Below are 26,684 nucleotides of genomic sequence, written 5' to 3' on the forward strand. Positions count from 1 at the left end.
AGAGGAAAGCATCTGGGACGCCAAATGGTAAAGAAACAGGATAATATGGATCAAGTGCTGATGACTCGGACATGATGGGAAGACCAGATCAGAAATGCTCAACTGCGGACCGGGATTATGGAGGAAAGAACGACGGGCAGCCTCGAGAAGGCGCCACTGCAGTCTGTGCAGGCCATTCCAGCTCCAATATGGCCATCGTTATGGCTTGTCCTGAGACGAGTTAGCTCAGTGTTAAGCAGAAATACAACTTCTTGGAATGTTGTCCTCCAAAGCATTGTTGCAGCCAGTCGAGGACACGAGTGAGATCGTCCCAACGGTGCCTCTACAGGGTCATCAATGCACCGACCGAGTTTGGACGTAATATCAGGAGCTCGCTGCACTTGCGATGAGGTGTTTGTGAATCCGACGCATTGACGGTGGCCGGTTACGAAGCACAGAGGCAGAAGATGTCAGAAGACAGTTCGATGTCGGGGTGCAGTCTCTGTGCTTCGCCGTAAGATCTATACGGGGGATCACGGCATCAAGGCGCTCCTTTCACCTCAACTACAAGCCACCATCCTTCATCTCACATTGGAAGTTTTTGGAGCCGAGCTACCCTATTTTCTGTTCTCCCATATTGCGTCTGAGCCCTCCGTGGATTTCGTTGACGCGGAAGTCGACTTGATCTCTGTTTTGCCCGAGGACGGCCTGTCTCACCCGGGAAGAGATGGCCACGCAATCAGTGCCAGATCTTGAGGTTCAAGACTTGGATTCGGAGGGCCACGCAACGGTTACATTCAGATATGATCCCAGAACCCAGAAGCTTCAAGTCCATCATCCACAGAGGGCGTTGTCGCCCAAGACATCCTTGCTCACGAAATGCATGAGCCCCTTCCTGCCAGCGGGCTATCCTTCTTCTGTCCGACCGGACTACACTCCCTACCAGATCTACGATTCCGTGCAGGCGTTTGCCTCTACCATTGCAGGATTGCTAGCCTCACGGGCCGTCTTCGTGGGAATGGGTGTGGGCTCCGAGGATGCCTCGCTCGTGACCACCATGTTACTGTACATTGCACAAGAAACCATCGGGCGGGTTGCCACGATTTTGTTCGCCTACCAATTCTCGCAGAAGATCGAAGCAGAAGTCAAGTTCTATCGCTTCTTTGCCGATATTGTCAATGATATAGCGTTCATTCTTGACTGCCTGAGCCCTGGTCTGCCACTGCTAGGGCGAATCTGCACTCTTTGTGTCAGCAATGCGTGCAGAGCCGTCTGCGGCGTCTCTGGCGGGAGCAGCAAGGCCATTTTAAGCTCCCACTTTGCAAGAGAAGGCAATATCGGAGAACTCAATGCCAAAGATGGCAGCCAGGAGACTGTCGTCAGCTTGGTCGGGATGTGGGCCGGCGGCTTGCTTGTCAGCAAGGTGCAGGGCACCTTCGAGACTTGGTGCTGCTTGATACCTCTGCTAGCAATGCATCTGTGGGCGAATTGGAAAGCAGTGCAGAGTGTGCGCCTGACTTCGCTCAACAAGCACAGAGCCGTTATTCTGTTCAGCGCGCTTCTCCAGGGCAGGGCCAAAGGTCCAAATGAGGTAGGCGAAGAGGAACCGATCCTGGGCTTGGGGAAGATGTTCGGTGGCTCCAATGATCAGAACGCCTTCCAAGTTGGTGTCAGCGTGACCAAGTTTCTGCAACACTTACCTGGCCATGTGAATGATTCCTCGCGAAAATATCTTTATTTTGCTCAGCTGCTAGGGGTATTCCAAGAGGAAGATTATCTGCTCTGGTGGGATGGGCAGTCAAACCAAGGATTCGTGCTGCTGAAAGAATCGGCCAAGAGCGAAACACAGGCAAAGGCAGTCTGCCACCTGCTTCGAATATCGATGGGGTTGAAAGCAGCCACGAAAACTGGGAAACCATCGCAGCAACATGGTCCTGGCCAAGGCCCTCAAGAGGTTTTCAGAGACACACCGAGTCCTGAGCTGAACATACTATCTTCCATTCCTGGGAAGAACCTCAACGTCCATGATCAGTCCTTGCACTCGCACGATGCGCTTGACCCAGTTGTTCAATTAATCATTGACACTCTCCGGGAACATCGACAAGAGTGGCAAAATATGCGCGATCTCATTCAGCGCCTTGGCTGGGATGTCAATCTCACAAATCTCGTTAGAGGACCTTGTCACCGCATCCAAGTGAACGGCGCTCCATTTGAGAACAAAAAAGACAGATGAGGAAGTCAGTCCTTGGGGGAAATTTTTCTGCCACGTTTCCACCGACAGAGACTGTCTGTCCTCACCTGTCACCGTGACCTAGGTAAAGCCATGTGGTCAATGAGGGGTGGATCAAACCCAGCCTGAATTGCAACGTTCACAGCGGAGCAGGGTGACGTGGGAAGCCATGCCCAAAGCCACAGTTTGACGACGGTTCCTACGGAGGTGCCATAAACTACGAGGATGTTGCTGGCGGAAGATCATCCTGGTGCGAGCAACCGCCTGTCCTTGGACGATAGCCCTGGCGCCGGTGGTCCGAAGCAGCGCCGGTGATGGATTGCTGTAGCATCAAGATGCCCACGTGTCTGCGTACGGCCGGATGTCGCACCAAATCCGGAAGAAGCGGCGAAATGGGTAGATTCCTTGTCTAGGCAATTTTCCAGAAGAATGAAAGAAGCCCGCAAGCGAGGTCCGCCGTCGCCACGATCTAATTTTCCGGAATGCTGGGGAGAGCAAATGTTTTGCGCACGAAAGGAGATGAGTGGTTGCTGGGACGTCGTTGTCTTGAATGTCTTGTGGAGTCGAGGGAAAATCTCAAACAACAGGTCACTCCAGCCATTTGACTTATTCCGTACATCACCGGCCGTTCCTTTCCAGAAGTGGAGCAATGACTTCAATACTGATCGCCAGACGCGCTTGGCTTTCAATCGAAACTTGACCGGACCAGGTCTAGGAGAAGAGATCTGCGGTGCAATCAGGGCAGAATTTAGTATACGCACCGACAAGTGGGAAGATAGGTAGATAGGTAGAGAGCCTTTCGTCCGTGGCTGCATCTTCTGCTGCTCGTTCCGATCGCCAGCAAACTACTTGTGTCAGGGGAAATTCGGTGACCGCTATTCGGGGGTACAACTTCCACAAATGATAGCCGTCGCCACCTGCCAAAAGTAACCACGTTGCAGCTGACCCATCTTTTCCACTGGCCACCCGGCGCAAGTCGTTCGACTGGTGTCCCAGCGATGGCGAAACAACGGAAGAATGTGGGTGGTCGAGGGCAATAATATATTTCTCGCACGTCCGGTGCTCGTGGATATTTTCGATTGTGGGCAGCATTGTGGCTGATTTAGATAGATGACACGGCTAGGTAGGGGGCGGTGAGGCGCGGGAAGGAAGGCCTTGGGTAAGCCCAAGCGAGAAAAGGCGCAGAGTGGCAGCCCTTATGAGGAGGATCAAGCGAGGTTTGTTTGGCTTTGACAAAATCCGGGCGGCGGGAGCCATGGGTGTTAGGGAATGCCGGGTAACCCAAGTCCCTAATCCTTTGGGGACAGCGCAGCCACCCAGCAGCGGCCAGAGGAGAGAGACGAACCGACGACTCGTTATCCAGGGAAGGCCATGGCGAGAAACTTTTCCCAATCAAGGGTCGTAATAATTGCGGGTGACTCCAATAATCGTCGCCGTCGCCCAGGCTGCCAGGATTGGAATGTGTGATGGTAGCGGGGCAGAGGGGAGAGGACCACGGGGACTTGGGGGGGTTTTTTTTTCCTTTCTCCTTCTGTCTCTGAATGGGGGTTTTGCAAAGGCGCGGCGAAATGATGCAGTTCGTCAAGTAGCCGTGTGGCCCAAACAAGTGGTGGGCAATGGAAAGGGGCAGGTGACTGCTTGAGGTCGGAGGGCGGAGTTCTGGAAAACGCGTAGAAGACCGAGGAAAGACAGTGGAAAGATGGTGGAAGCCGGAGAGAAAGCGTGTGGAATGTGCGTAGAAGCCTGAGCGAATTGCTAGAAGCCTGCGAAGGCCGCCTAGAAGCCAATCAGGCGGGGGCGATCGGGGGCTGGCTAGAGGCGAGGAAACAGGTACGTAAGAGCAAAGGACATGAGCGCATAGGTTCGCGGTAGGCTCGCTGTAGGCATTGCCTGATCACCTTGTTGCCCAAAACCCAATGCCCTCGCAGCCCTATGCGTTGCCCCCCGTCGTCAGCAGCATTTAGGGGGTCGTCGTAGGCATATGGCAGCCGCAATCTCTTAGAGTTGGTGCCCGGGATCCTTCGCATCTTGGTTTGTGTGCCTTAGGCGTGGTAGGGGACCCCTCCCCGTGGGCATTCATTTGATCATCATCCCATCATGATGCGCCCCGAGCAGCCAATCCGCAAGCTTGGACAGGGGCCCATTGAGCTGCAGGCCTGATTTAGCCCAGGCAACTAGTGGTGCTTAAGGCAAGGCTCCTTGGGGCTAACGAACAGCGTTGCAGCAGCTGGTCCGAACCTCTTGTTCTTTCTGTACTCGTCCTTTACCTACTGATGGTCACTGAACTGCGTCTTCTGGTTTGTCGTGTCAGTGCCTGCGCCTACGCCTGCGCCCTAGACACAAGTATTACGCCCTGGTTGCCTGCGGCCCATGCGCGTATCCTGATCCTCATCTTTCTAATGCACGCTCGCTCCCATCCCCATCAACCACCAACCCCCCTCCTCCCGCCCCTGACTGGATATCCTGGGTCCCTCAATTCAGAATTGCCAGCCCAAGAGGAGAAAATACAGCAGCCTGTCAAGCCTGACACGAAAGGACCGCTAGCAAAAGACTAACACCCTCCATACGACGTCGATTGAACCCAGCAGACCCAGAACTTTCCGGGTTATTGACTCTGTTCCTCATCTAAATCCACCCATCGTCTCGCCTCCGCCTGCGCCTGCGCTGCTGCTGCGCTGAAAGGAAAACCTCGACACTCCGCGACAGAAGAGTATGACTCTTAGCTAAACCTTGCGCAGAGCATCTTTTCAAAAGCCCTCTCCACTTTCCGGATTCCTTCTGGTCACCCAGCATCCTGGGCATCCACATCTATCATCCACCTCACTGTCACCTCTTACCATTGTCCTCATTCCACCGCCCCGTCACTATGACTGTGCCCGGGCCCTGATCTCACTAAGCTCAGAGGCAAAAGATTCAGACAACGCTTCCAAACACTCCTATAGGCGCCATTTTCTTCTTCAACCTCCCTTTGGAACATTCCGACGCATCTGGGAAATCAAATGTTTGTGCTGAATTGGCATTGCGGCTGCGCTGTTTGTCCTTCTCCCGTCGCTCTTTAGGATCTTCTGATTGTCAAAATACTGTCTTACCCGGACAACTAATTACACCCTCACCGTCTCCGTCTCTCACCTGTTGCATCTCGCCGGCCTTCACTTCAATTGGACGCTTTGATCACCCCGTTGACGTCTTCTCGAACGAAGCACCAACCGAGCACACGACGCATACCCTTCCGCCACGTTTACACCCACACAGGCCCGTTCAACCAGCCAAATACCGCCCTTCTCGTCGCATTCAAGGCCACGTTCCAGCCCGACATTTGGCGCTTCACAAGCCGAGACATTCCTACAGATCCCCTGTCGTGGTTACACTGCGTTCTTCTGTGACACGAAGCGAAGCTTGCTGGCGGGAAGAGTCTCGGATATACACAGCGGAACAGCCTTCTATCTGGCAGGGTCCCTGTACAACTCAAGGACCACACCCTTGTCGCCCATTGCCGTGGAAAAAGATACTGGCGCACTGAGAACTTTGACTGAAAAAGTACTGTGACCCTGGCCAAGAAGGCTACAGTCCAAAAATTCCAGTCCCAGTCTCCGCAAGCATTGCTTGGAACAGAGTACACACTTCTGGCAGGATTGGGCACAAGGCGTGCGACATAACACCTCTGTCTAGGTATCTTCAGTCAAGCAGCGGTCAACTCAGGGCGAAGTCCAGCGCAATGGTTAAGAAGAAATCAACCTCAATCGCGTGGCCATATACACCTGAACCTTCACCTCGTCTTGAACCTCTGGTTTATCCGTTGGTCAATATTCCTGAAGACTTCACCATGTCCGAGGAAGAGTTACCTCGGGCACGGCCCATCAGTATGGCAGCTCGAAAAGAAGGTGTCCTATCACCCGGAGGAAGACCGACTTTGGACGATGTGCTCAACAATAAGGCACCGTCACCTTACACCCTAGCCGCGTATACAGCATTTCTATCTCAGCAACACTGTCTAGAAACGCTTGAATTCACCACAGAGGCCAAGAGATACTCGAACAAGTACGATGAGGCGTCAGCCAGCATGGGAGGCATGCCCCTCACAGTAGAGACGCAGGAAGGATGGGAATTGATACAGGACTGGACACGGATTCTCGAAATCTATGTCAAGCCAGGTGCTCCGCGGGAAATCAATTTGCCGGCAGAGGAACGGGATGATTTGATCGAAAGATCCTACGATATCAGACCCCCTCGGCCTGACTATCTGGACGCTGCAGTCAAGCGCATGTACGACTTGATGTCGGATTCGATTTTCATCCCATTTTGCAACAGTCTCAAACAGATGTCTCATGCCCAGACATATACGCCTATGTCGGAATTCGCGGACATGGCTGAACTAGAGCCTTCACGGCTGACATATGACGAGCGAGGCCTGCATCGCCGGATGCCTTCGCGCCGGCGGCGATCTCCTCCGCATACCTCAGCTGTGTCGTTTGAAGCTACTCGATCTCCTCCGCAGCAACATCGGCCTACACAGTCCTCGTCGTTATCGTCGGCATTGGGTCGGCAGAGTGGGGCGCGTTTGTCGACGCACGTATCACATTCGTCTGCGGTCTCAGAAAGCGCATTGACTGATAGCAGCGGAGGTCCGGATAGTCCCCCTGTGGGCGATCTTCCAGAAGCTGAATCAGTGATAACCCCACCGACAACGCCGCCAACGAGCGAGCTGGGCGGGACTATAAGTCATGGGAGCGGAAGCGGGTTGGCAAGTGTTAAATCGCATCGAAGTGAAAGTGGCGGCTGGAAGAAGGCTATGAAGCTCTTCAGCGGCGGCAAGAGGAAGAATGGCAGCAACGAGCACGACTGACATGCAATAAAGGCGTCCTTTGTGGCTTCTCGAAACAAGACGGTCTCCTCGTTGAAGGGGGTATGCCTGATTAGGCGATAATGTGGGTTTTCTGCAACGGGATTACGAACGGAATAGGGAATGGGCGTGTGCCAACCGGGGACAAAAGCCGGCAGCATTTTGGATCATGGGATGGTAATGGAGTTCGCAATGCGACTACGAGATATGATTTGGCATGATGGCGTTGGACGATCGATTTTTGACTGGAAAATACGCGCAAGGGTTCAGCACTTTCTCCTTCTCTCTGGGATGTTCTTTGTCTGCTCCGGTCAAGAGGCCGGATTCGACTCTTCTTACAAGATTCACCTACGTTGGGGGCGAGTAGAGCACGATATGAGAGGAAATACCTGGGTCAGGGATATGAGACGAGTGGAGTCTGCCAGTTCGGGAGCGGAGCTGGACAGAATTGGGTATTTCTCAATGTACACAACAAGTAGTGGGGATGATATTGGTGATACAGCTTAGTGGATGCTGATGCTATGGGATAATCAGTGGTAGTGAGTGTGAGTACCTCGAGTCGAGTACCGCCCGCGAAATGAAGCATGTGTCGTGAGCTCCCTGACCTGACCTGACCTGCCACTTGCTCATGATCCTTCTCGCCTTCTACTCCACACTGGACAAGTCCATTGACTGCCCTACTCTTTCCAAAGGAGCTTAACGTGTCTTGACTTTGGGACGTTGAGGGCTGCGCCAGGCCATTCGGCGGACGACAAGCAATCTGGACGGGCATGATCTGCCGGGGGAACACGGCAGTGCCAGACCTCCCATCCTCTCTCGAATGATTGACAGCCACATCAAGGAGAGACTTGCCCATACGGAGATTTCCAGGCTGATGCGCCGGGATATTGTCCTTGGGCACGCGGTGAGGGCGGTGGATGTGTTGAATATGCCGGCAGTGGTCGGGTGCTATCGTTCTTCCTTCCATCGCAGCTCCTCCAGATCGACCACCAACCACTCACTTGGGCCTTGTTGGATGACAGCCATCATCTGCTTCCACCGAGCTGCTTCCATCGTAAGTCAACCCGATCATCATGTACTCGTCATCATTCACCCAGGCACCAGCACATGAAAAGCATGCTAATCAGGCGAGCAAAGGCTCCCACCCCACCGCCGACCCAGCTGCGGTTCTTTGCGTCCTACTGACTTTGTGCCTTCTCCCACCACCTCATCCATCCATCAACACATGCGCATTGGTGACAATACTTGGGCTCGTATCAAGAACGGCCCCTAAGCCTAAGAGCAGGGATGATGACGAACGATGACGATTATTCCCCTCAGCGGCACAGCAAGAACGCCTCGGGTACTTTGTGGCTCAGTGGGTTGCGAACTCAAGACATGAAACACGGCATCGCATGGACTGGCTAGCACCTGGGCTTACTCTCCAATCCAATCAGCAACTCCTTCAAGACGCCGGGTCTGCTCAAAGGGGCCAGCAAGCTGGGGGATAGAGTTGGATCGGGCAACTCATCCAGCCTTCTGTGCATCCTCTCTCCCCCCCTCAACCAATCACCATGAGTAACCCTTCGCCTACTAGGACAAGGTACAGAGAATCGCATTCCGTGCCAAAAGGCCCCCTTCTCCGCCACAAGAGATCCATCTATCCAACCGACCCCCTGTCAATCGCAAAGACCCCTTCCGCTCAGCTAATGTTGCCACGATGAGAATCAAAGACCCTTATTTCAAGTTGGGTCTTGATCAGCATCGTATCAAGCATTAATGGACACTGGATGTGACTGGAGGGGGGGTCTTGGAAGTCCCCTTTGCCACATGCCTCGAGGATCGGAGCTTGAATCGTCGGTTGACTCGATATCTTGCATCCGTTCCCAGGCCTCCACTTACTTCATGCTACCCGTTCCGCTCCTCGCCTCCTCATCATCTCATTCCACTGAGGTATCTTGGAGGCGTCAATGGCAAGTCGGTTTGATCTGCTCAGTCAATGGACGTGAGAGCGTACATGAATCGTATTTTTGAAGTGCAATCTCTTCTCTGTGTCCAACCCCGCTCCCCGGTTTACGAGTGTTTGCTCGCCACGACCACAAAAGTTTGACATAAAAGCCGGGAAAGGGAATTGTCAACCTAAACACGGATTCAGCCGAAGTTTGTAGCTCCGGCTGATGGCAGCTTTCCGTCAAGGTAACCCTATTCTTCCTTCTATCTCTAGGCAGGGACCCCTTTCTTTTTCATCAATTCAGAGCACTCGTCGTGTACTATGTCTTTAGACAACACCAATGCCGAGTAAATACTCGCACAGCGTCGTGCTGGCCAGCTACTCCAGTCGGGGGATCATCAGCCTGCCGAACGATGAGAAGCTGGATAACAGGAAGGGGCTGAAGGCTCCACGAATTCTCCCGGGTAGACCACCACTACCTCATGAATCTGTTTTCACAGGGAAGCCTGAGGCAGGGGTTTCCTCCACGTCCTCATATCATGCCCGCTCCTCGACACTGCAGCCCATGTCCCCAGCACGAAGGTCGTCGAAAGGACAATTTGGTGGATTTACTGGTGCCAAATCAACTTCCCCAGGGTATCCAAAGGAGGAAGTATTCAATCACGTCAGGTTGAAAGCAGAGACCAGCCGCAATCGCCCACCTACCAGCGAACGGCAGGTAATTTTGGACTCGGAGAGTGAGAAGACTGCGAGTGGTATTGCCCAGGACGACACTTTGCCTCGCACCTCTGGTCTATCTAATGGAAAACCGCCAACTTGTTCTCGCCTAACCTCACCCTTTGATCCCTATGTCAATAGTTGGGAGCTCACTCATCAACGAGATCAGTCCAGAGCACAGACAAACCCGGCAGATCATACCAACAATGGTATTTTGAAACGTAACGAAAAGCTGCTCTCGCCTGTGGCACCACAAAAGCATGACTCCAGCAGAGATTTCAGAGATGGAGCTCAACTTCCAGGCAGAGATATTTTACCATTGTATCGACAACCACCAGCTCTACAGCACAGTGATGCCGAGCCACTCTTTGCTGCAGGGAACGCCGCCGCATTGCCGCAAGTCACGGCGATGGCGGACACCCGTCACCCCAGGAGACAATTAATTTCCAGAAAGGCTGTCCAACACAATGCTATACGCCACGCACCCATGCCTGAAACTGAGGGACAAACCTCGAAGCTTCAAAAACCTCGCCGGCCGTCGCTCAGCCGAGCCAACACCAGCTTCATTGATCTGTCTGATGATGAAACCAGTTCCAAATCCCGCGGACACACCCCTCACAGGTCATTGGAAAAGTCACCATCTACACATACGTTATTCTCAGATATCGGAGTACAGGATTCGGCAATATCCAATCAAGCGAAAGACCTTCTCGATCTTCACGGCGGAGTTACCATTGGACCAAGGCGGGAGGCACAGGACAAATGGGAGATTGCAGCGACGGGGAATGATGGTCTGGCAGAACCAAAGGCCCAAAGACGGCCTGTTAGTATGGGCAGTGGCCATCCTGAGATACCGCCTTTACAGAAACGCGCTGCACTCCACAGAAGACAGACCGAGGAATTAATTCGACATTCGGTGTCCCGCAGTCCAGTTCTAGAGTCACGCAATCTATCGTGGTTGCTGCTCGACGTGGGACCGAACATCCAAATGAAAGACAACTATCACGACGAGACTCAATACATTCCATACATTACTTTGCAATTGCCAAAATCCGAAGCTCGTGCAGTGGTCACCAACTCAAGCCTGGGAGCCAGTGTGGCCCAGTCCAGCCTCCCAAGGCTTGCGCCTGTCGAGGCCGACTTTTCCAAAGCCTGTGACGGCAACGAAAGCGAGAAGTCCAGTGTGAGAGGAGACGAACCATTGTGGTCCCCTAAGTCGGCGAAATCGGCGCCAACATCCGTGGAGAGCGACGGTCGCCAGCAGCCTAGATTCTCACACCTCAGTTCTTGTTCCGTTAAGCCAGAACCCCAACCCCAGACATACCAAGACGTGGACAGTTTAGCATCGTCCGGGAAGCCCAAATTGAAGCCCAAATTCAAGTCAGAAGAAGAGATGAGGATGAAGATTCCCACTCCAATCCCATCACCTTCGCTGTCGGCAAGGTCCCCCGAAATATCAGGTAAAAGAATGGTCAGGTCATCATCGGGGTCCTTGCAACAGGCGTCAAGGCCTGCAACCATGCCCGAGTTCGGTGTACCCTCAGTCGTGCGGTATCATGACCAGACTCCGCACGTGCATGAACAGACTACGTCCAGACCCGTCTCGAGATTGAGCTCAGGTACGCCGCAGAAACAGAAAATTGGGCCGGAAACATTACGGAAGCTTGCATCATTCTCGCGATTTCCCAGGATGGCAAGTACTCAACGACAGGGCAAAGATGCTACCCTTGTCAGGGCAATGGAGAGCAATCAACAAGACAGTGACGATTGGATGTTGCCGAATATCCCTGTTTCAAAGGAAGCTGCTTCGAGGGCTAGTCTCCTGGAGTCATTGGCAGCAACCGTAGAAGCTGAGTCGAGGCTCGAACACAATGCATTGCAACCATGGCATGATCTCAGCCCGCAGTTCCAAAATGTGGCCAGTCAGATGGGAGACGGCAGCGATGTGGTTGATGCCATCTCTCTTTTCTCAAATGACCACCACATTCCTCTCGATGTTCAGGATGACTATACAAACAACGTACACGCCGCTGGAGACGAAATAGAAGATCCAGACGCAGCTCTCCCTCCACCAGACATCTCACGCTACCGCGCTGATCGCACCAGCTCCCGGAATGGACAGTATCGCCTTTCACAATCTTCTCTCACCGCACTCCCTCGCATGGCAAATGCAAAAAGAAGCATGAGCCGACTGTCTTGGGCTAAACGGGAGGGTGCAACGGAACAGACGGTCTGGGCGCTGAATGCCAATCCATCTGTGCCTTTGCCTGCCAGAGCCGATATCTCCCAGGAAAAGGAAGGGAAACGGCCTAGGATGAGGACGGGAATGAAAGCTTTCTGGGGACGATTGAGGCGGTGCATCGAGAGCTGAGAGGACGGTTTATTTCCCCCCTTTTTTGGTCTTTGCGCGTCTTTTATCTCCCACTTGCATTTTTCACTTCTTTACTTCTATTCTCAAAGACCGAGATTCAGAATTAGGAATCAGGCTTAATGCTCTCAAGGCACACGGGACAAATGTACAACGGACGGAGCACAGCACCAGGGATGCAGGAACATTCCAGACGTACTGGCTGGCACAATATCGCGCAGTGTACACTACACGCTTGGTTATCCAGTGATTTGTCTAACCAACGACATACATACGCACGCGGGGTGTATTTACACATATGCATTCATTGGATGGCGGCACGAGAGGACATGAATGATGCTGGCTGGGTGGGGTGGGTTGCATGGATGATGGATGGGTATGATTGACCTGAGCTCAGGTATGGATACATAGGTACTTGTATATGATATACGAAATGGACGAGTAGACGAACGAACAGATGGGGAAGCATATCCTTTGCTTTCAGTGGAAGGGTGAAGGGCGGAATAGCAAAACGTATCTGCAAGCAATCATTAACATGTACTCAGACCATTCTTCATCGCCGGTTGAGGCTCGTGTCCCGTTCCTCCCTCCCACTCTCCTCATCGATTGGCTGTCTGGACGAGGCTTTGGCTCGTGGGAAGGAGGCGAGGAACATGACGCAAGCAGAGTTTCAAATATATTGAATTGAGAAAGGTTGAGGAAGTGTTGAGGATATGTATATACAAGCTCTACCGCGCTGAGCAGCGGTGGTGGTGGTGGCTGCTAGCTGTCCGAAAGCGCCATCTGTCTGTGCAATATGAACCGATGGTCATTCCGTGCTGTAGGAGGATGGGCCTGTGCGCTTCGAGATTGCCCTGCCTGTTCGCCCATATGTTGTAGTCGACAAAGGCGGGCCCTGGTGCTCTGCGTCGTGCCTCCAGTTGCTTTGCCTCAGAAGCTGACTCCAAGCCACCCTTTCATACCTCTGCCACCATAAGCTTCACAACCTCGCGAAATCAGAGGCGAATGATAAATAGATGTGTCAACGAAGTCAAATCCCCGCGGTCTCTATACACAGAAGCCCTTTTTTAATCTGTAAAAGCCATCGCTGAAGAAATCCCAAATTCGCTGTTGTGTTCGAACCTCTTCCGCTTCCCACGTTCAAGCAAACATGCTGGCTCCTCCGCTACTCACAGCCTCAATCTCCTCTTCCGACCAGGCCTTCCGATGGAACCGGGCGGGTAGCTCATCTCTGTCGAAGAACTCTCCTTGCTTGGCTTTGACCGGTCCCAACGCCCGTCCTGGCGTGCCTCCGATGGCGCCGTATGACATTGCTGAGCCTGAGGAAGCCGCGACAGAGTACGAGGACGAAGGCACGCCGCCGTTGCCGCCGCCACCTCGTAGGGGCCCGTGTTGCTGGGCCTTGGAGCGGTAGGCGGCGAAGCTTTCTGGGAGGCTGTGTGTAGGAGAGGCGGGGTGGGCGTGAGGAGTGTGGTCTACCGATTCTGGGAGGGAGATATGTGTTAGTAGCACGAGGGGCTATCTGTGGGAGAGGTACGCACTGGGTGGTGTGCGTTTTCCAATGAATTTTATGAGGGGGGTGCGTTGGTGCGCAGCGCGGAGGACGAGGGAGGGGCGCATTGTGGGTTGTTAGAGCTGCGATGTCGAGAGTGTGCTCGTTGAGGAAGTGTTTTAAGGGAGGTGTAGACAAATCTCTATCTGTCCCCGGCTGTGCGGCAGAGTCGTCTTGTTCCCACCCGTGAGTTCTAGATTGCGCACTTTATCTGCTTCCTCAGACCCGCGCTGGAATTTTCTTGCATGCGGCCGTTCGCGCGGCCGAGCTCGGACAGAAGCAATTAGCGAAGAAGGAATGACGCGTGGAGGAGGTGCGGGCTGTTCCTTTTGTCTGTGGGGGGACACCGGGGGGTACAAGGACGGTTTATATGCTGGAGGAGGAACAGGTCGAGGCCGTTGCGCTTGTCGAAGGAAGATTGCTTGGTGGGTTGAAGTGTTTAGTTCGACCGGCAGGGCGAGCTCGGGAGCTTGCGAAGCTCGAAAATGTTCATGGTCGGAGGACGGAGAAAGGCGTGGCTGCGGCAGCGCCCAACGCAGGGCATCATTTTGCCGATTCAGGAACAAACTTTTTCCACTTTTATCCCATCAATCATCACACTTCTGGTCCGGCCACCTCAGTACGAGAGTGTCTGAAGCGTTCCGGTGGTTGACGGCCTCGTGCCTCTGGACGTGATTCCTTGATCTCTCTCGAGTATCGGTAATGTGCTCGCCTTGACTCGCCGCCAAGTCCGATGCCCTGCGCAGTCAACGTTCACCTTAACAGCCCTTGAGAACAATGTCCGCTCATTCCCCAGCAACGATACATCAACCACCCGTTCTCAGATGATGTGTCTCCTGACCGACCCCAGTTGCCACAACGAGCCACGTCTCCCCAAGCACGACATACCGGCTGATCGAATCAAACCATCCCCCACCGAGTAATCAACACCAGTATACCTCGGATATCAGAGTCCTGAAACACGGCCGCCATCATGCACGAGTTTGCCCTCTACGGTCAAGTGCGAAAGGATGACCACCATCGAATGCTCCAGCAATTGGCCGGATTTGCACGTATGCAGCCCCAGGATGCCAAAGAGATCCACCTGGTCTTCAAGGCGCGCCAGCCTCCTGGGGTCGATCTCGTCCAGTCCATTGGTGCATCTCATCTCGCGAGCCAGCAACAGCAGGATATGCAGCGTGTTAAGAACATGCTCAATGCTGGCCTCTACTATGTCCAACTGGTTGGAGAGGTGTTGCCAGAGAAACAGGCTCGAGTTGCAGAAAATGGCGACGTGACCATGGCAAACGGCAATGGCAGCCACACGACAGAAAAGTCAAGCGTGAAGTGGTCCTTTGAATTCAAGGATACTCCAGACGCGGGCAAGCAGGCAGTAAGCTCACGACTGATATCCAGGACGCCCATGGACGACGGCAGCTTTGTCAAGTTTCTCGATAATTTTGGCTACGAGTATGACCTCTCCGTCCCCTCACAAGGCTGGCTCCAAGGCTAACCAAGTCACAGGTATGTTTCTCGCTACTTGGTCGTGGGATCGAGGTTCTATGACCACGACACCACTCTTTTCCTACACAAGGTGCTGCGACTCCCCCAAATAGCTGCAGACGAAGCGATCTCCGACCAATCATTCTTAGCCAACGTCGGTGACCTCCCCGAGCTGGACGGCTCTGGTGGCTTTGTCCTCCAGGCATCCATTGATGTGGTTGATGGAAATAACCCCGAACTGAAGGAACGAGCGACTCGGCAATTGGTGGCTATCAGAGAAGCGTTGAGGCAGGCAGTCGATCTGTCACCGGGCGATAGATTGGCACTGGATACGCGGCTGCCTATCACTTCACGTAGAACCTAATCCGTTGAGGTATTAGAGAGCAACGTGTCGCCGATGGAGGCAGCCTTGCCTCTGCTGACTCAGGTCATTACACGTGACGTGAGTAGATAGATAAATGGCGTCTTTTCAAACGCGTAAGTCGCGTCGATTTTCTGGGTCCTCGATTTTTAACTATCCCAAACGCCCAAGAGAGCGATATTCTCAACTAGCCCTTTCAAGACTTCCTTTCCTGCTGAACCTGGCTTCCCGTTCATGGCTGGCTCCATTGAGTCGCTGTACTCGTCCTGTTTCCCGCTCTCACCTTCCTTTCCTTGACATAGACATCCTGGGACGGTGCTACACCATGAAACGATCAGCCCCAGCCCCGGCTGGTTCTGTCTCTCCACCGCTGGTCAAGCGCAAAATTGAATCGGCCACCACCAGTATGATGAGGAACCTTGCAATATGATACAGTGCTGACTGGGCCCAGGTAAGGCTGTGGCTAGCTTCTTCAAGCCAGCGTCTCAAAAGGAACCAGAGAAACTCGTATGGCGGACCGTTGACCATAGCCTCATCATTGGCCGATACAATGTGCCCCATAAACCGCCCCAACCACGCACCCTTCCTGTCAAAATTGCGGCTTTCGATCTGGACGACACTCTCGTGGCCCCAAACACCGTCAACAAATGGGCGAGATCTGCAGTGAGTTGGAAATGGTGGGATCCCTCAATCCCTGGCCGATTGAAATCTCTTCACGATGATGGCTACCTCCTTGTCATTCTCAGCAACCAGTCGGCAATCAGCCTGAAGGATAATCCCAAAACCCTCAAAAAGGACATGGCCAGCCTTGCAAACTTCAAAAACCAGGCCAGCTCCATCCTGAAACAAGTCGACTTGCCAATCAGTATCTACGCCGCCACAGGCCAAGACCGATATCGCAAGCCTCGAGTGGGGATGTGGGAGGAGATGTTGGAAGACTACGATCTTCAAGCCGAAGGAGCCGTGGACATGGAACACTCGTTCTATGTGGGTGATGCTGCGGGGCGAGATAAGACCGACAAGAGAAGAAAGGATCATGCAACGTCGGACAGGTACTCGCTAATGTCATGTCGTTGGTGAATGGTATGCTCACTGCCATCAGGGATCTTGCGGCGAACATTGGTATCAAGTTTCACACACCAGAAGAGTTCTTCCTCGACGAGGCCACTGAACCGTATGAGCACGTCTTCGACCCGACAAAGCATCTTGAACCTGCACAGCCTTCTGATTCTACTGTGACCGGCGCCGTGGAGGACACCGTATCCGCACCGTTCACGAAGAACAGCCCCCACGAGTTGGTCATTTTCTGCGGCTCACCAGGCGCTGGAAAAAGCACATTCTATTGGGACGTCCTCCAGCCACTTGGCTACGAGAGAGTTAACCAAGATATCCTCAAAACAGTGAGTTCAAACCATTTTCCCTGACTGGTGGTGCTTTCCGTGCCGGCATTTCCTGAATACAGTGACACGACATCCTGCCATGTCAGCCCCTACATATGTGGCCTTCAAGGAGAAAGGGTTTTAAGCTGAGACATTACTATTTCCGTGCAGCGCGATAAATGCATCAAGAAAGCAAAGGAACTCTTGGAGGCAGGGTTATCCGTGGCAGTTGGTACGTCTATTCTTCTTGTTGCTCGAAGTGTTGGCCTGCTCAACCTCCTCCTTCCCTCGACAGTGACACACATGTCATTTGCTGGACAGGGACAAAAATGACATGTCATGCAGAAATGCCGTGCATGCAGCTGTCTGTCTGGCCATGAGATGTCACTCCTGTACAACTCTACCCAGCATCTCTTGTTACCCTTGTCCTACCCCCAATCAAAGACCTTCCCCAGATTCCGTTGTAACTACAATGACTCGACCACCTTGGGACAATATCCACTCTCTGCATCATGCGCCAAATCATCATCTGGCCTGAATCTCTCTTTCCGCTCTTCCCCGTCTCGTCCCTCCATCTTGCCAACCCCCTATCTTGAGTTCTACCACATGACGCCATCCTCGTACTTACTGACGCTTGTGCTGGAATGACAGACAACACAAACGCAGACATCGAAACCCGGGCGTACTGGGTAAGAGTAGCCCAGGAATTTAATGTCCCTATCCGCTGTGTCCGCTTCACAGCCTCGACTCGACTTGCAGAGCATAACGACGCTGTGAGGGCAATGAATCCAAATACGGTGTGTATCCTCTCCTGCATCGGACGCGATACTCGTTGCAAGACTTCCAGCTGTCCATCTGCAACTTATCTACATTCAAGTACAAAAGGCTGACGGCTTCCCCATAATCAACAATAGATGAATCCTGAGAATCGGACCCAGCTCCCTGGTATCGCATTTCGATCTTTTATCCAAAGATTCCAGGAGCCTACTCTCGAGGAGGGCTTTGAAGATATCTACAAGGTCGAGTTTGAGGTAGGTCCTAACCATGTTGTTGTGCCACCTCCATCCGACTCCTCCAGTCATGCTTTCGCTTCTCACTGACACGGCGGGACTTATAGTTCAAGGGGACCGAGGAACAGAAAAAACTTTGGTCAAGATATTGGGTGTCGAAGTTTTCAACGTGATTGAAGCAGAGCAGAGATATGCTTTTTGCTGCTCGGCCACATCTTCCACAGCTCTAGCGACAGGTATCTGAGACAGCACACAGGCATCGACTTGTGTAAGAGCTGGTCTAGAAGTCCCACTATGTTATCGCTGAATATGAGTAAAGCCTTGGGACGTTGCAGGTAATGATGATCACAGATTTACGGCCTGGCTTACACTACCTGGCTTGCTCTCATCCCCGCAGCGACAGCCACAAGGACCAAGAATATGCTACGTATCACGTCACGCATTTATTCGAATCATGACATATGCTGCACAGTCACTTAAAGACAGAACTGCTGGCGTTGTACTTGTGGCATTCGATCACTTTGCAGATGGTTGCGATCCAGTATGCTTCGAACATAGAAGCTGATATCTCATTGGGTTGCTTATTCCGAAATCCCAAGTACCACTTGTTAAGGTTGGGACACAACAGAAGAGCATCAACCGCAGATGTTCAAAAGCAGAGGTCCACCAAGACCCATCGGAAATGTTACATTGGGAACTGGGAGTTCAAGACCGCTCAAGAGTGCTGATACGTGGGCGTTCTAGGGGCATTACTTTACAACAGTCAAACATTCTGTCAACAGTAGGCGGAAAGGGGGAAGTCTGAGCTCCAATTTTCATTGGCGGAAGACCACTATCAATGCCTTCGAGGTCAAGACGTTATGTTCTTTCGCGACATGGTGTGGCACCAAGAATCCAGCCAAGCACTGATGCGATATCGGGATTGTTTGTTAGCCACAGTCCTCGGTGGCCTTTTCCACTTCCCTCTGCCGACGATACCTCCTTTGATAAAAGCGAGTGCAGCGGGAGAAGAAGCTCCCGAGGATAGGCGGTCCAACCTCAGGACCAAAAGAAATCCGAATGGACATTCGCCGTTCAGAAACAGGACAGCTGTGATATGGGTGTATGGAAGCTTCTGGCACACCTCTCCCGGGCTTCCCACAGTCGCTGGATGCTTTAGCGGGCGCTCCCCGGTCAGAGACTCAGAGGTGCTCGTCGAAATGCACTGTGGAGATCGAATAGACTTTTCCCCTCGGACGACTATTGATTGCGGCATTCCCCAACGACTGCGACATCCCTGCATGTTGGAGACTGGCGCCTCGTCTCGGGGGTTTTCAAGAGCGTTGTGGCTGAAACGGTCAGGCAGGGGATATGAGATATACCTCCGGGGCTCCAGCCGTATACCCTGCAGATAAGGGACCCGACGACTCTCTCAGTAGGCAGTATTCCACGAGAGTTGGAGGACGGGTTCTTAGAGAGCTCTCGCGAGTATGAAAAGTATAGATAGAGTCACTGGGAGATGGTGGGATTGAGCCAACCCTCCATTTCCTGCATGCTGAAAATCCATCCGGGTTCTGACTTGTGCCTATACGGATACATTCTCCATTCCAGGAGCAATGATGCTATTCGGACAAATGACGATGGCGGCGATTACAGTGGAGCGATTGGGAAGCATGAACTAAAGATGGAGAGGAAGGAGAACACGAGGTGGCATTGACTATGGAGGGCCACTTCGAAAGGTCATCCTTGTAAGCAACCGATTGGCCGCTCAAGCATGGTAGTGCCCGCAGGTTTTGGCGTGTGAGGAGCTGCCGGTCGCTTCTGAATCCTTCCTGCTTCCTCGCGAAGGTGGGATGCTGGTTAGTGCCGTCAAGAAGCAGAGAAGGGGGCCACGGCCAGCCACCCGCATTTTCGACATCCTCACACGTGGGATACAGGTCAGGAAAAAGAAAAGAAGAGCAAGAAGAAGAGGAGCCAACGGGCAAGTCCTACAGATGGTAGAGAGGAGGTGTTGTGTCGACAAGGAGCGACCACGGCCCACCGGGCGGCAGTGCAAAATCTGCGAGTTGGGGAATCACACAATTTTGCATCAATGAGGAAGGTCGGTAAAGACCCAGCACATTTGTGCGCGTGGGTATATCTGATACCGTTCCTGCATCGCCCTTGGCAGTTCCTTGCAGAACAAACCACCTAGTGAGCCTCCAGCACGGGCGGAAGCATCAAGGCGGCACGGGTGAGGGCACAAGCGCCATCTCACAGCATGGACGTGCATGGGCTAGACACCTGCGGGACAAGTGCTTGCTCTGGCTGCTGTGCCAGCGGCTCCGGACTTTCAACATCGGTCGAACTGGCATTCCGCCCACTAGATTTGCTTGCTGTAGTCTTGTCCGGCGCATGCGACAACCCGGTCGTTGTTTGTGTCTGCAAACCCGCTGAGCTATCACCTCTCTTAGCCTTTCCTTCGTATCTTTCGTGCAGAGAGAGGACAGTGACAAGCAACCAAGAGAGCCAACCGCAGGCAGGGCGGGCAAGCCACACACCTCATCGTCAATGCCCTTTTGGCTTCGCAGGCGAGCACTCACCACCAGCTGCAGCTCACACAAAACCTCAGGCATGTCGCAGCAGAAGCCAGCAGTGCCCGCCAGACCAGCTCCTTTCTCAACTTACTCGTCTTCTCTTGCAATCCAAACGACCGCCCTCCACCGCACCTCAGTTATCCCTCCCCAGCCAGCGAAGTTCCCCTCTCCGTCGTTTGTTGGATGGACAGAGGGGCGATTGGATAGCAGAGGAATCAGTCGTGAATTGAGTGTGAGGGTGAGTCCAAGATCCGAACACTAGAAAGGTAGCGGAGGAGGAGGGCAGCGAGCTGTTTGGCGCACCAGATTCGGTCTGCTCACCTGCTGTCGTCGGTGGCGCGCCCGTTCTGGTGCTGGCGAGGCCGTGATTCGAGCCCATGCAATTGTTGCCCTCTTGGTGGCTGCCAGTGGCTCCCAAGGCTTTTCCCATCCTGGCCGGGGCCGGTGGACGGGCTCGACGGGTTGACGCGGGGCTTCTTATCCCAGGCGGGCTTGCGCCGTTGGTTGGTGGTGGCTGTTGGGTTCTGAAAGTCTCAGAGACAGGCCAAAGTAACAGGGTCAGACCCTTGTCCCCGCCCAAGCGAGCAGCGAAGGATTGGCTGCAAGCAACCCTGCATGGAGTCGGCCCAACAGCTGCCACAGCCAACGAGCCCAGGGCCACGGCACACAACTTTTTCCTCTGTCCACTCAGGCCTCTTCCCTCCAGTTCGAACTTGTCAACATCCCTCTGCCCTATTCACTCCTCCCCTTCTGTGTGTACACATGGCACTCGACTGATGGAACATTTGCAGACAGGCAGAGCGTCCTCCCCTCAGCCTCGACCAGTCAATCTGTGTCTGGCCTGAAAGCAGTCGCCGCTGATTGACCCCAGCATTCAGCACCGCCGCCACGCCACTACGAAAGCAACAGCTGCGACTGCCCTGCTTTTCCACAGCTTTGCCAGTCGGTGTTTACCTCACCACCAAGACAGTCTCGTCCGCGACCCAATTCACTTGAGACCACCTTCACCAGCCCATCCATCATGCTCGCAGCTGTCCGACTGTGACCTGACCCAGCCCAGTTTCAGTCCTCTTCGATTCGATTTCCCTCTTGTTGCCAAAACACTCGCTCGACTAATTCGATCCTACTCTAAGAATAATACCAATCCTTCGACCTGTACTTCACTATGGAACATAGCACTCTATATCCCTTCGACACGCTGCCTCCCGCCACTCGCTCTTCCGGCTCTTCAGTCGACACATCCTCACCCACAGTATCCATGTTCTCCAAGGGCCATTCTTCTCGAGGTTCCAATTCCTCGGCCGCATCCTCGCCTGTCCCCCGAGAGTCCCTCGACATGTTTGGAGGGGTTAAGCGGTTGGAAGATGTCACCGAGGAGCCTCAGGAAAGAGACGAGTTTGACGGTTACACGTTGGTCAACGACGGCACATGTGACTGGAGTGACTATGACAAGGCTTTCTCAAGTGATTACGGCCACCCTTCGCCTCCCACCTCCCCAGTACAGCCCGACTGGATCTTGGCAGCACCCAATGACTCGTCAATCACCCACCAGCCTTATCATATGGTGCGTCGCAGATCAGCAGAACAGCCGTCGTCAACACAGGGTCACCGCTTCAGCAGCAAATTTGGGTCACTATCCCGACGGTGGAAGAACAGATCGGCAGCTGGACCTCAGCTCTCAATCGTCACGCATGTCAGCGCTTCCGCTTCTCGTTCGGGATCCCTAAGCTCTTCGCAGATCTGCAGCCCGGCTCTCAGTGCTGTCTCCAAGCATGAAAGCATCCTGCCATCCTCCTCGACTGTGCACCTGACGAACGAAGCAGTCGTTGACGCGGATGTGAGACCAATAGAGATTGAACAGAAGATGCCAGAACAGGACTTGGCGGAGTCAATCCAAGCCACCACACCTCTATTGCCACCCATGTTCTCCGAATTCTGCAAGAGAGAAGAGCCTGTCCACTCTCCTCTTCAATCACCGGCTATTGCGCCTACATCCGCCGTTCTGAGCTCACGGCCGTCCCTTGATGCACCATTGTCAGGCCTGCCATCCCCTCCATTGTCGACGAAACCGTCAATGGTCTCCATCCACACAAGATCCCGCGCGAACACGGCGAACAATTGCCCTTTTGGCGATATCCCCCCATTGCAGCTTCTTGAAGACCCCTCCGATCCTTGGGCCGTTCGCCTGGGTCATGCCAACTATACCATACACCCAGAGCCGTACACTCCTGAGACCCTGGACTTGGACTCTTATGCCGAGTTTCGCAAGAACTGGGATCAGGCCAGAACACACTATGCTAAGCACATAACGAGGACCGCCGAGCACTACGGGTCCACTTCCAAAGTCTATAAGCTGACGGAGGAAAAGTGGGCTTCGATTGACGACACTTGGAAGCGGCAACACAACCTTATGAGGACCGCCCTGGCCCCGGTTCTGGCTCGTCTAAGCGGTGATTCGGAGACGCAAGACTCTACCACGTCGAGCTCGGTGCTCGAAAAGCCTCTCACTAGAGTGGTTGTGCCTGTCATCGATGACAAGAGTGGAAAATTTCCCAAGCTTGGTGACGGCGAGATAGTCGGACCAATGTCTGTCGCTCCCCCTCGCGCTTTCAGCGATTCCAACAGGGGCGCCGAAACAGGGAGCCCACCCATCTCACCACACAAGCGGAATCTCCTCAAAGTCCTTTCCGATATCTTTCGCAACTGATATGTACAAATCCCTGCGATCCTTTTCACTTGTACACAAAGCCCTCCTCGCCACGACTGTACACATTTTCTTTCGGGTTATACAGAACCATTTGTCTACCATTATTATGGCTGGCGTTATCGAGACAGAGACCTACAGATGCGAAGGACGTGACCGCAAGGTCTTGAAGGAGGAAAAGAAACTTGAATCCAGGGAGCGATCCCTTGTCAACAACACCTGCTATGCCACTTTCCCTGGTAACAACAACAGCCATATTTGCCAATTCGTTCTCTATGCTTTACGATGACCACGACGAAAAGTCTAACGTTCCTTCCACAACATTATCCTCATCCAGCAAATGGTATTCCAGATGATGACGACTTGCAGCCTTCAGCACAGCGAAGCGACCTTTTTTTTTAAGTCTTTGTTTTCAATGCTTTCGGGTGCGCGATGGATTTCGGAAATCGGTGAGGAAAATTCAAATTCGGCGTCACCAAGGTCCTGTAGGTGGAGATGGAGTTGGGGGAATATTTTCGTACACATGGCGGCTTTCATACATCGCTAAACGGACGTGCAACCTCTCGAGAGCGAACACGATAGAAGGATCCTGATGTATGCTAGCGCAGTCGGACTGCCAGATTTCTGCTACAGTGATAGAGAGAGACGGAGCTGAGGGCTGAGGGCTGAGAGCTGAAGCCAAGAGGTCCTGGTTATATGGCCAGAACAAAGTTTTCGAGAAAGACAGTTAAGACAAAGTGCAGATATACGCCCTCAAAGAAACTGGGTAGAAATGGCAGAATCTGAAAAGTGGAAAAAAGCGCAGAAGTGAACGTTCTCTTGTTCATCCTTGGATGTGATTCAATGATGTAGATGTTGATGTAGGACGAGCCGTGCGCTTGGTCTCTGTTTGTGTAGAAACCTCCCTTCGTCGGCCAGAGAGAGACAGAGACAGAGAGAGAGAGAGAGAGAGAGAGAGAGAGAGAGAGAGAGAGGGGGGGGGGGGGGCTCGGGGAGTGGAGAGGGAGCAAGGGTTGTGGTGGCTGGAAGATGTAGGGAGGGGACAGTCATGGGAATGGTCAGGGTCAACAAATGGAGATGGGGCCATTAAGATGGAACGATGAGCAGGGGAAAGCAGGGCAAGGTTTTCGCAGAGATCAAGAGGAAAAGGGAAATCGGTCATGCTTAGAACCCGGTCATCAGACCACGACATTCATCGCGGTGTTGTATCTCCCTCCTATAGCTAGCTGGAACCATGCGCGGTGTTGGTATTTGTTGTGCACTGCAGATAGGGTCGCAGCGGAGCTGAAGAGATATCTAACTGAGGTAAGCATGGCAACGTTGGACATCTTGTCCGTATAAGAAAGATGTAGAAAGAAGAGGGTTCCTTCATGCAAAGAGTCAGATTTGTAGGAGAAGCCGCTCCTGCAAAGCCGCGCGGCGCTCTCTCTCTCTAACCACCCAGTTGCCAGTTGGAAGAAGACTTTGGAAAAGAGTCGACACCACATTGCTGAGCGCGTCGTTTGCAGAAGCTGAAAGCGATTGCAAGAGCCGTGGACTTCAAGCTTGCTGAGAACGGCTTGCGGCGCCGTCGGGAGGTGTGGCTGTCCGGCCCTATGATGTCGTTGCTGTACAATCCGCCAGATGTCAGCAAAAGGGACTTGTGTTGCATCGAGTATAGGCGCTTGTTCCCGGCTCGAGATAAGAGGGAGGATGAGGAGCTTGCCTTTCTGTGCCGTGATCAATGAAATAAAAAAAAAAAACAAATGGCTGAATATCACCCAACCACCCTCTTTCCAGGCCGTATGCACATTGCTGTCGATGAAAATTCACAGTGGAAAGTTGTCGTGATATGTGCTAGAAATCAGTCAGCAGTGACCGGGAGATGCACGTCGCGGGGATGTACTCACGAGATCGTTTGTATTGGAGAAAAGGACGACCTGGATACCACCCGACCGCCCTCTTTCCAGGTTAAATGGCGAATGTTGTAATTTCTGCCCAGATTGGGAGATAATGTACACTAAAGACTGTTAGCAGAAGAGAGAGCAAAGGGGGAGGAACGGAAAAAGTACTTGTCGTTAGACATGGGGAGTTCTAAGACCTGGGAAACCGCCCAACCGCCCTCTTTCCAGGTAATACAAGTCGTAGAATGTTGTTAAAGGCCGCCAACTGGTGATGCGCTTGCTGTCGTCGTAGAAGTTGTGAACATGTCGCTATATTATTGAAGATCAAGGCTGAGAAGGGAAATGTTGCAGAGATGTCATGATTCTTTTCGAGGGCGTCGTGATAGCAGCTCGTGAGCTGAATGTACCAAAATGAAACAGAGATGACCAACATCATCTGTGAGAACTGCGGTGCTGCGCCTTTGAAAGACCATACAACGCCAAATGTGAGTGAAACGGGGTATCTGCTGGCAGTCAGATGCTGTTGGACGAGCTTGAGAGCACATATGGTGGTTGCCTTACCATAACTGTGTACATAGTCCAAGGAACTCCTGGAAGCCTCCCTGCCACCCTCTTTCCAGGAAAATAGTCGTATAAGCTGATCAGATCGTGAATAGTTGTACAAGGTATCTTGGATTCATCATTCAGGATTTCAAAATGTCGTCAATAGCTGTCCAAAATATGTCGGATTTCTTATGGAGGAGCTGAAAATGTCGTCGATAGTCGTACAAGGTATGTGGAGATGAAGCGATAAGCTGTGGTGAAATGTGCCGCTCGTCAAAATGCTTGGAACGCTGTGCGAGATTGAGTTGAGTTTCTCAGTCGAAGATGCTCGGAGATGTTCTGGTGCATGAAGCATTAGATACTTGAGACTCCCAAGCCGCTGAAATGAGGTAGATTGTTGTTGTAATCGTGCAAAAAGATTCTGAAAGCCACCCTGCCACCCTCTTTCCAGAATCCAGAAAATTGTGTCGTTGAGATTTCGAATCATTGAATATGCTGAACCGAGGATAGCCTCATGAATGTTGTGTGGTGTGCCACTGTGATGTCGTGGAATGCTTGCGTCGCTACGCAGACTTTTGAGGCTGTCGTTTCATGGAGGAAATAGAAACGTCGAGATTGTCGTTTGATGTAGGAGAAGAAAAAGGACTTCTGAGAACCACCCTGCCACCCGCTTTCCAAGAAGTCGATATGTGCAGTTGTTGACATGTTGTACTTTCGACAAGTTGTCGTTTGAATGCTGCACTTCGGTTGTTGTGCTTGCCACTTGTTTGGTATCTGAGGATTCGAAAATCGAGAAGCTGCCTGCCCAGAGAGAACGGATTGTGTGCATTGAATGAAAAGAAATGCTGGAGACCACCCTGCCACCCTTTTTCCAGATTTCATTGGTTTGAACACGTGTGAGATTGACATGACGAGTCAACAGTCGAACAGAAGACATGAATGGCAATCTTTCGGAGCTGAATTTGTTGGTTGTTGCGTGATTGTTGTGCTGACAATCTGAGAGGCGTCGAAAAGAAGTCCCGGAGTCCACCCTACCACCCGCTTTCCAGGATTGTATTGATGTTGAAGTAGTGTTGATGTTGAAGTAGTGTTGATGTTGAAGTAGTGTTGATGTTGAAGTAGTGTTGATGTTGAAGTAGTGTTGATGTTGA

The 26,684-nt window shown here is 52.7% G+C and overlaps 7 protein-coding genes across 7 annotated transcripts; 5 read left to right on the forward strand and 2 right to left on the reverse strand.

Annotated features, from left to right (window-relative positions):
- The first annotated feature begins 576 nt into the window (after positions 1 to 576).
- On the forward strand, positions 577 to 2,311 carry PV07_03313 (uncharacterized protein). Its single transcript, XM_016390027.1, has one exon. It carries the CDS (start codon positions 707 to 709, stop codon positions 2,210 to 2,212), a length of 1,506 nt encoding a protein of 501 aa, XP_016251929.1. The 5' UTR covers positions 577 to 706; the 3' UTR covers positions 2,213 to 2,311.
- PV07_03314 (uncharacterized protein) lies at positions 2,290 to 3,801 on the reverse strand. The gene has a single exon (XM_016390028.1). The coding sequence runs from the start codon at positions 3,022 to 3,024 to the stop codon at positions 2,452 to 2,454; it is 573 nt and encodes a 190-aa protein (XP_016251930.1). The 5' UTR covers positions 3,025 to 3,801; the 3' UTR covers positions 2,290 to 2,451.
- Positions 3,802 to 4,626: 825 nt separating this feature from the next.
- Positions 4,627 to 7,755, forward strand: PV07_03315 (uncharacterized protein). The gene has a single exon (XM_016390029.1). The coding sequence runs from the start codon at positions 5,925 to 5,927 to the stop codon at positions 7,050 to 7,052; it is 1,128 nt and encodes a 375-aa protein (XP_016251931.1). The 5' UTR covers positions 4,627 to 5,924; the 3' UTR covers positions 7,053 to 7,755.
- A 12-nt stretch (positions 7,756 to 7,767) lies between these two features.
- Positions 7,768 to 12,519, forward strand: PV07_03316 (uncharacterized protein). Its single transcript, XM_016390030.1, has 2 exons — positions 7,768 to 8,103; positions 8,187 to 12,519. The coding sequence occupies exon 2, from the start codon at positions 9,320 to 9,322 to the stop codon at positions 12,065 to 12,067; it is 2,748 nt and encodes a 915-aa protein (XP_016251932.1). The 5' UTR covers positions 7,768 to 8,103; positions 8,187 to 9,319; the 3' UTR covers positions 12,068 to 12,519.
- Positions 12,508 to 14,103, reverse strand: PV07_03317 (uncharacterized protein). The gene is made up of 2 exons (XM_016390031.1): positions 13,606 to 14,103; positions 12,508 to 13,548 (listed from the first exon to the last, which is right to left on the reverse strand). Exons 1-2 carry the CDS (start codon positions 13,682 to 13,684, stop codon positions 13,205 to 13,207), a joined length of 423 nt encoding a protein of 140 aa, XP_016251933.1. The 5' UTR covers positions 13,685 to 14,103; the 3' UTR covers positions 12,508 to 13,204.
- Positions 14,104 to 14,589: 486 nt separating this feature from the next.
- On the forward strand, positions 14,590 to 18,021 carry PV07_03318 (polynucleotide kinase 3'-phosphatase; the record flags this gene model as incomplete). The annotated part of the gene is made up of 9 exons (XM_016390032.1): positions 14,590 to 15,065; positions 15,120 to 15,451; positions 15,762 to 15,863; positions 15,911 to 16,511; positions 16,562 to 16,859; positions 17,010 to 17,070; positions 17,490 to 17,635; positions 17,753 to 17,869; positions 17,956 to 18,021. 9 exons carry the CDS (start codon positions 14,590 to 14,592, stop codon positions 18,019 to 18,021), a joined length of 2,199 nt encoding a protein of 732 aa, XP_016251934.1.
- Positions 18,022 to 21,111: 3,090 nt separating this feature from the next.
- PV07_03319 (uncharacterized protein) lies at positions 21,112 to 23,910 on the forward strand. Its single transcript, XM_016390033.1, has one exon. It carries the CDS (start codon positions 21,569 to 21,571, stop codon positions 23,108 to 23,110), a length of 1,542 nt encoding a protein of 513 aa, XP_016251935.1. The 5' UTR covers positions 21,112 to 21,568; the 3' UTR covers positions 23,111 to 23,910.
- The last annotated feature ends 2,774 nt before the right edge of the window (positions 23,911 to 26,684 follow it).

The sequence above is a fragment of the Cladophialophora immunda genome, assembly GCF_000835495.1.
Source record: "Cladophialophora immunda strain CBS 83496 unplaced genomic scaffold supercont1.2, whole genome shotgun sequence".
NCBI classification, from domain to species: domain Eukaryota; kingdom Fungi; phylum Ascomycota; class Eurotiomycetes; order Chaetothyriales; family Herpotrichiellaceae; genus Cladophialophora; species Cladophialophora immunda.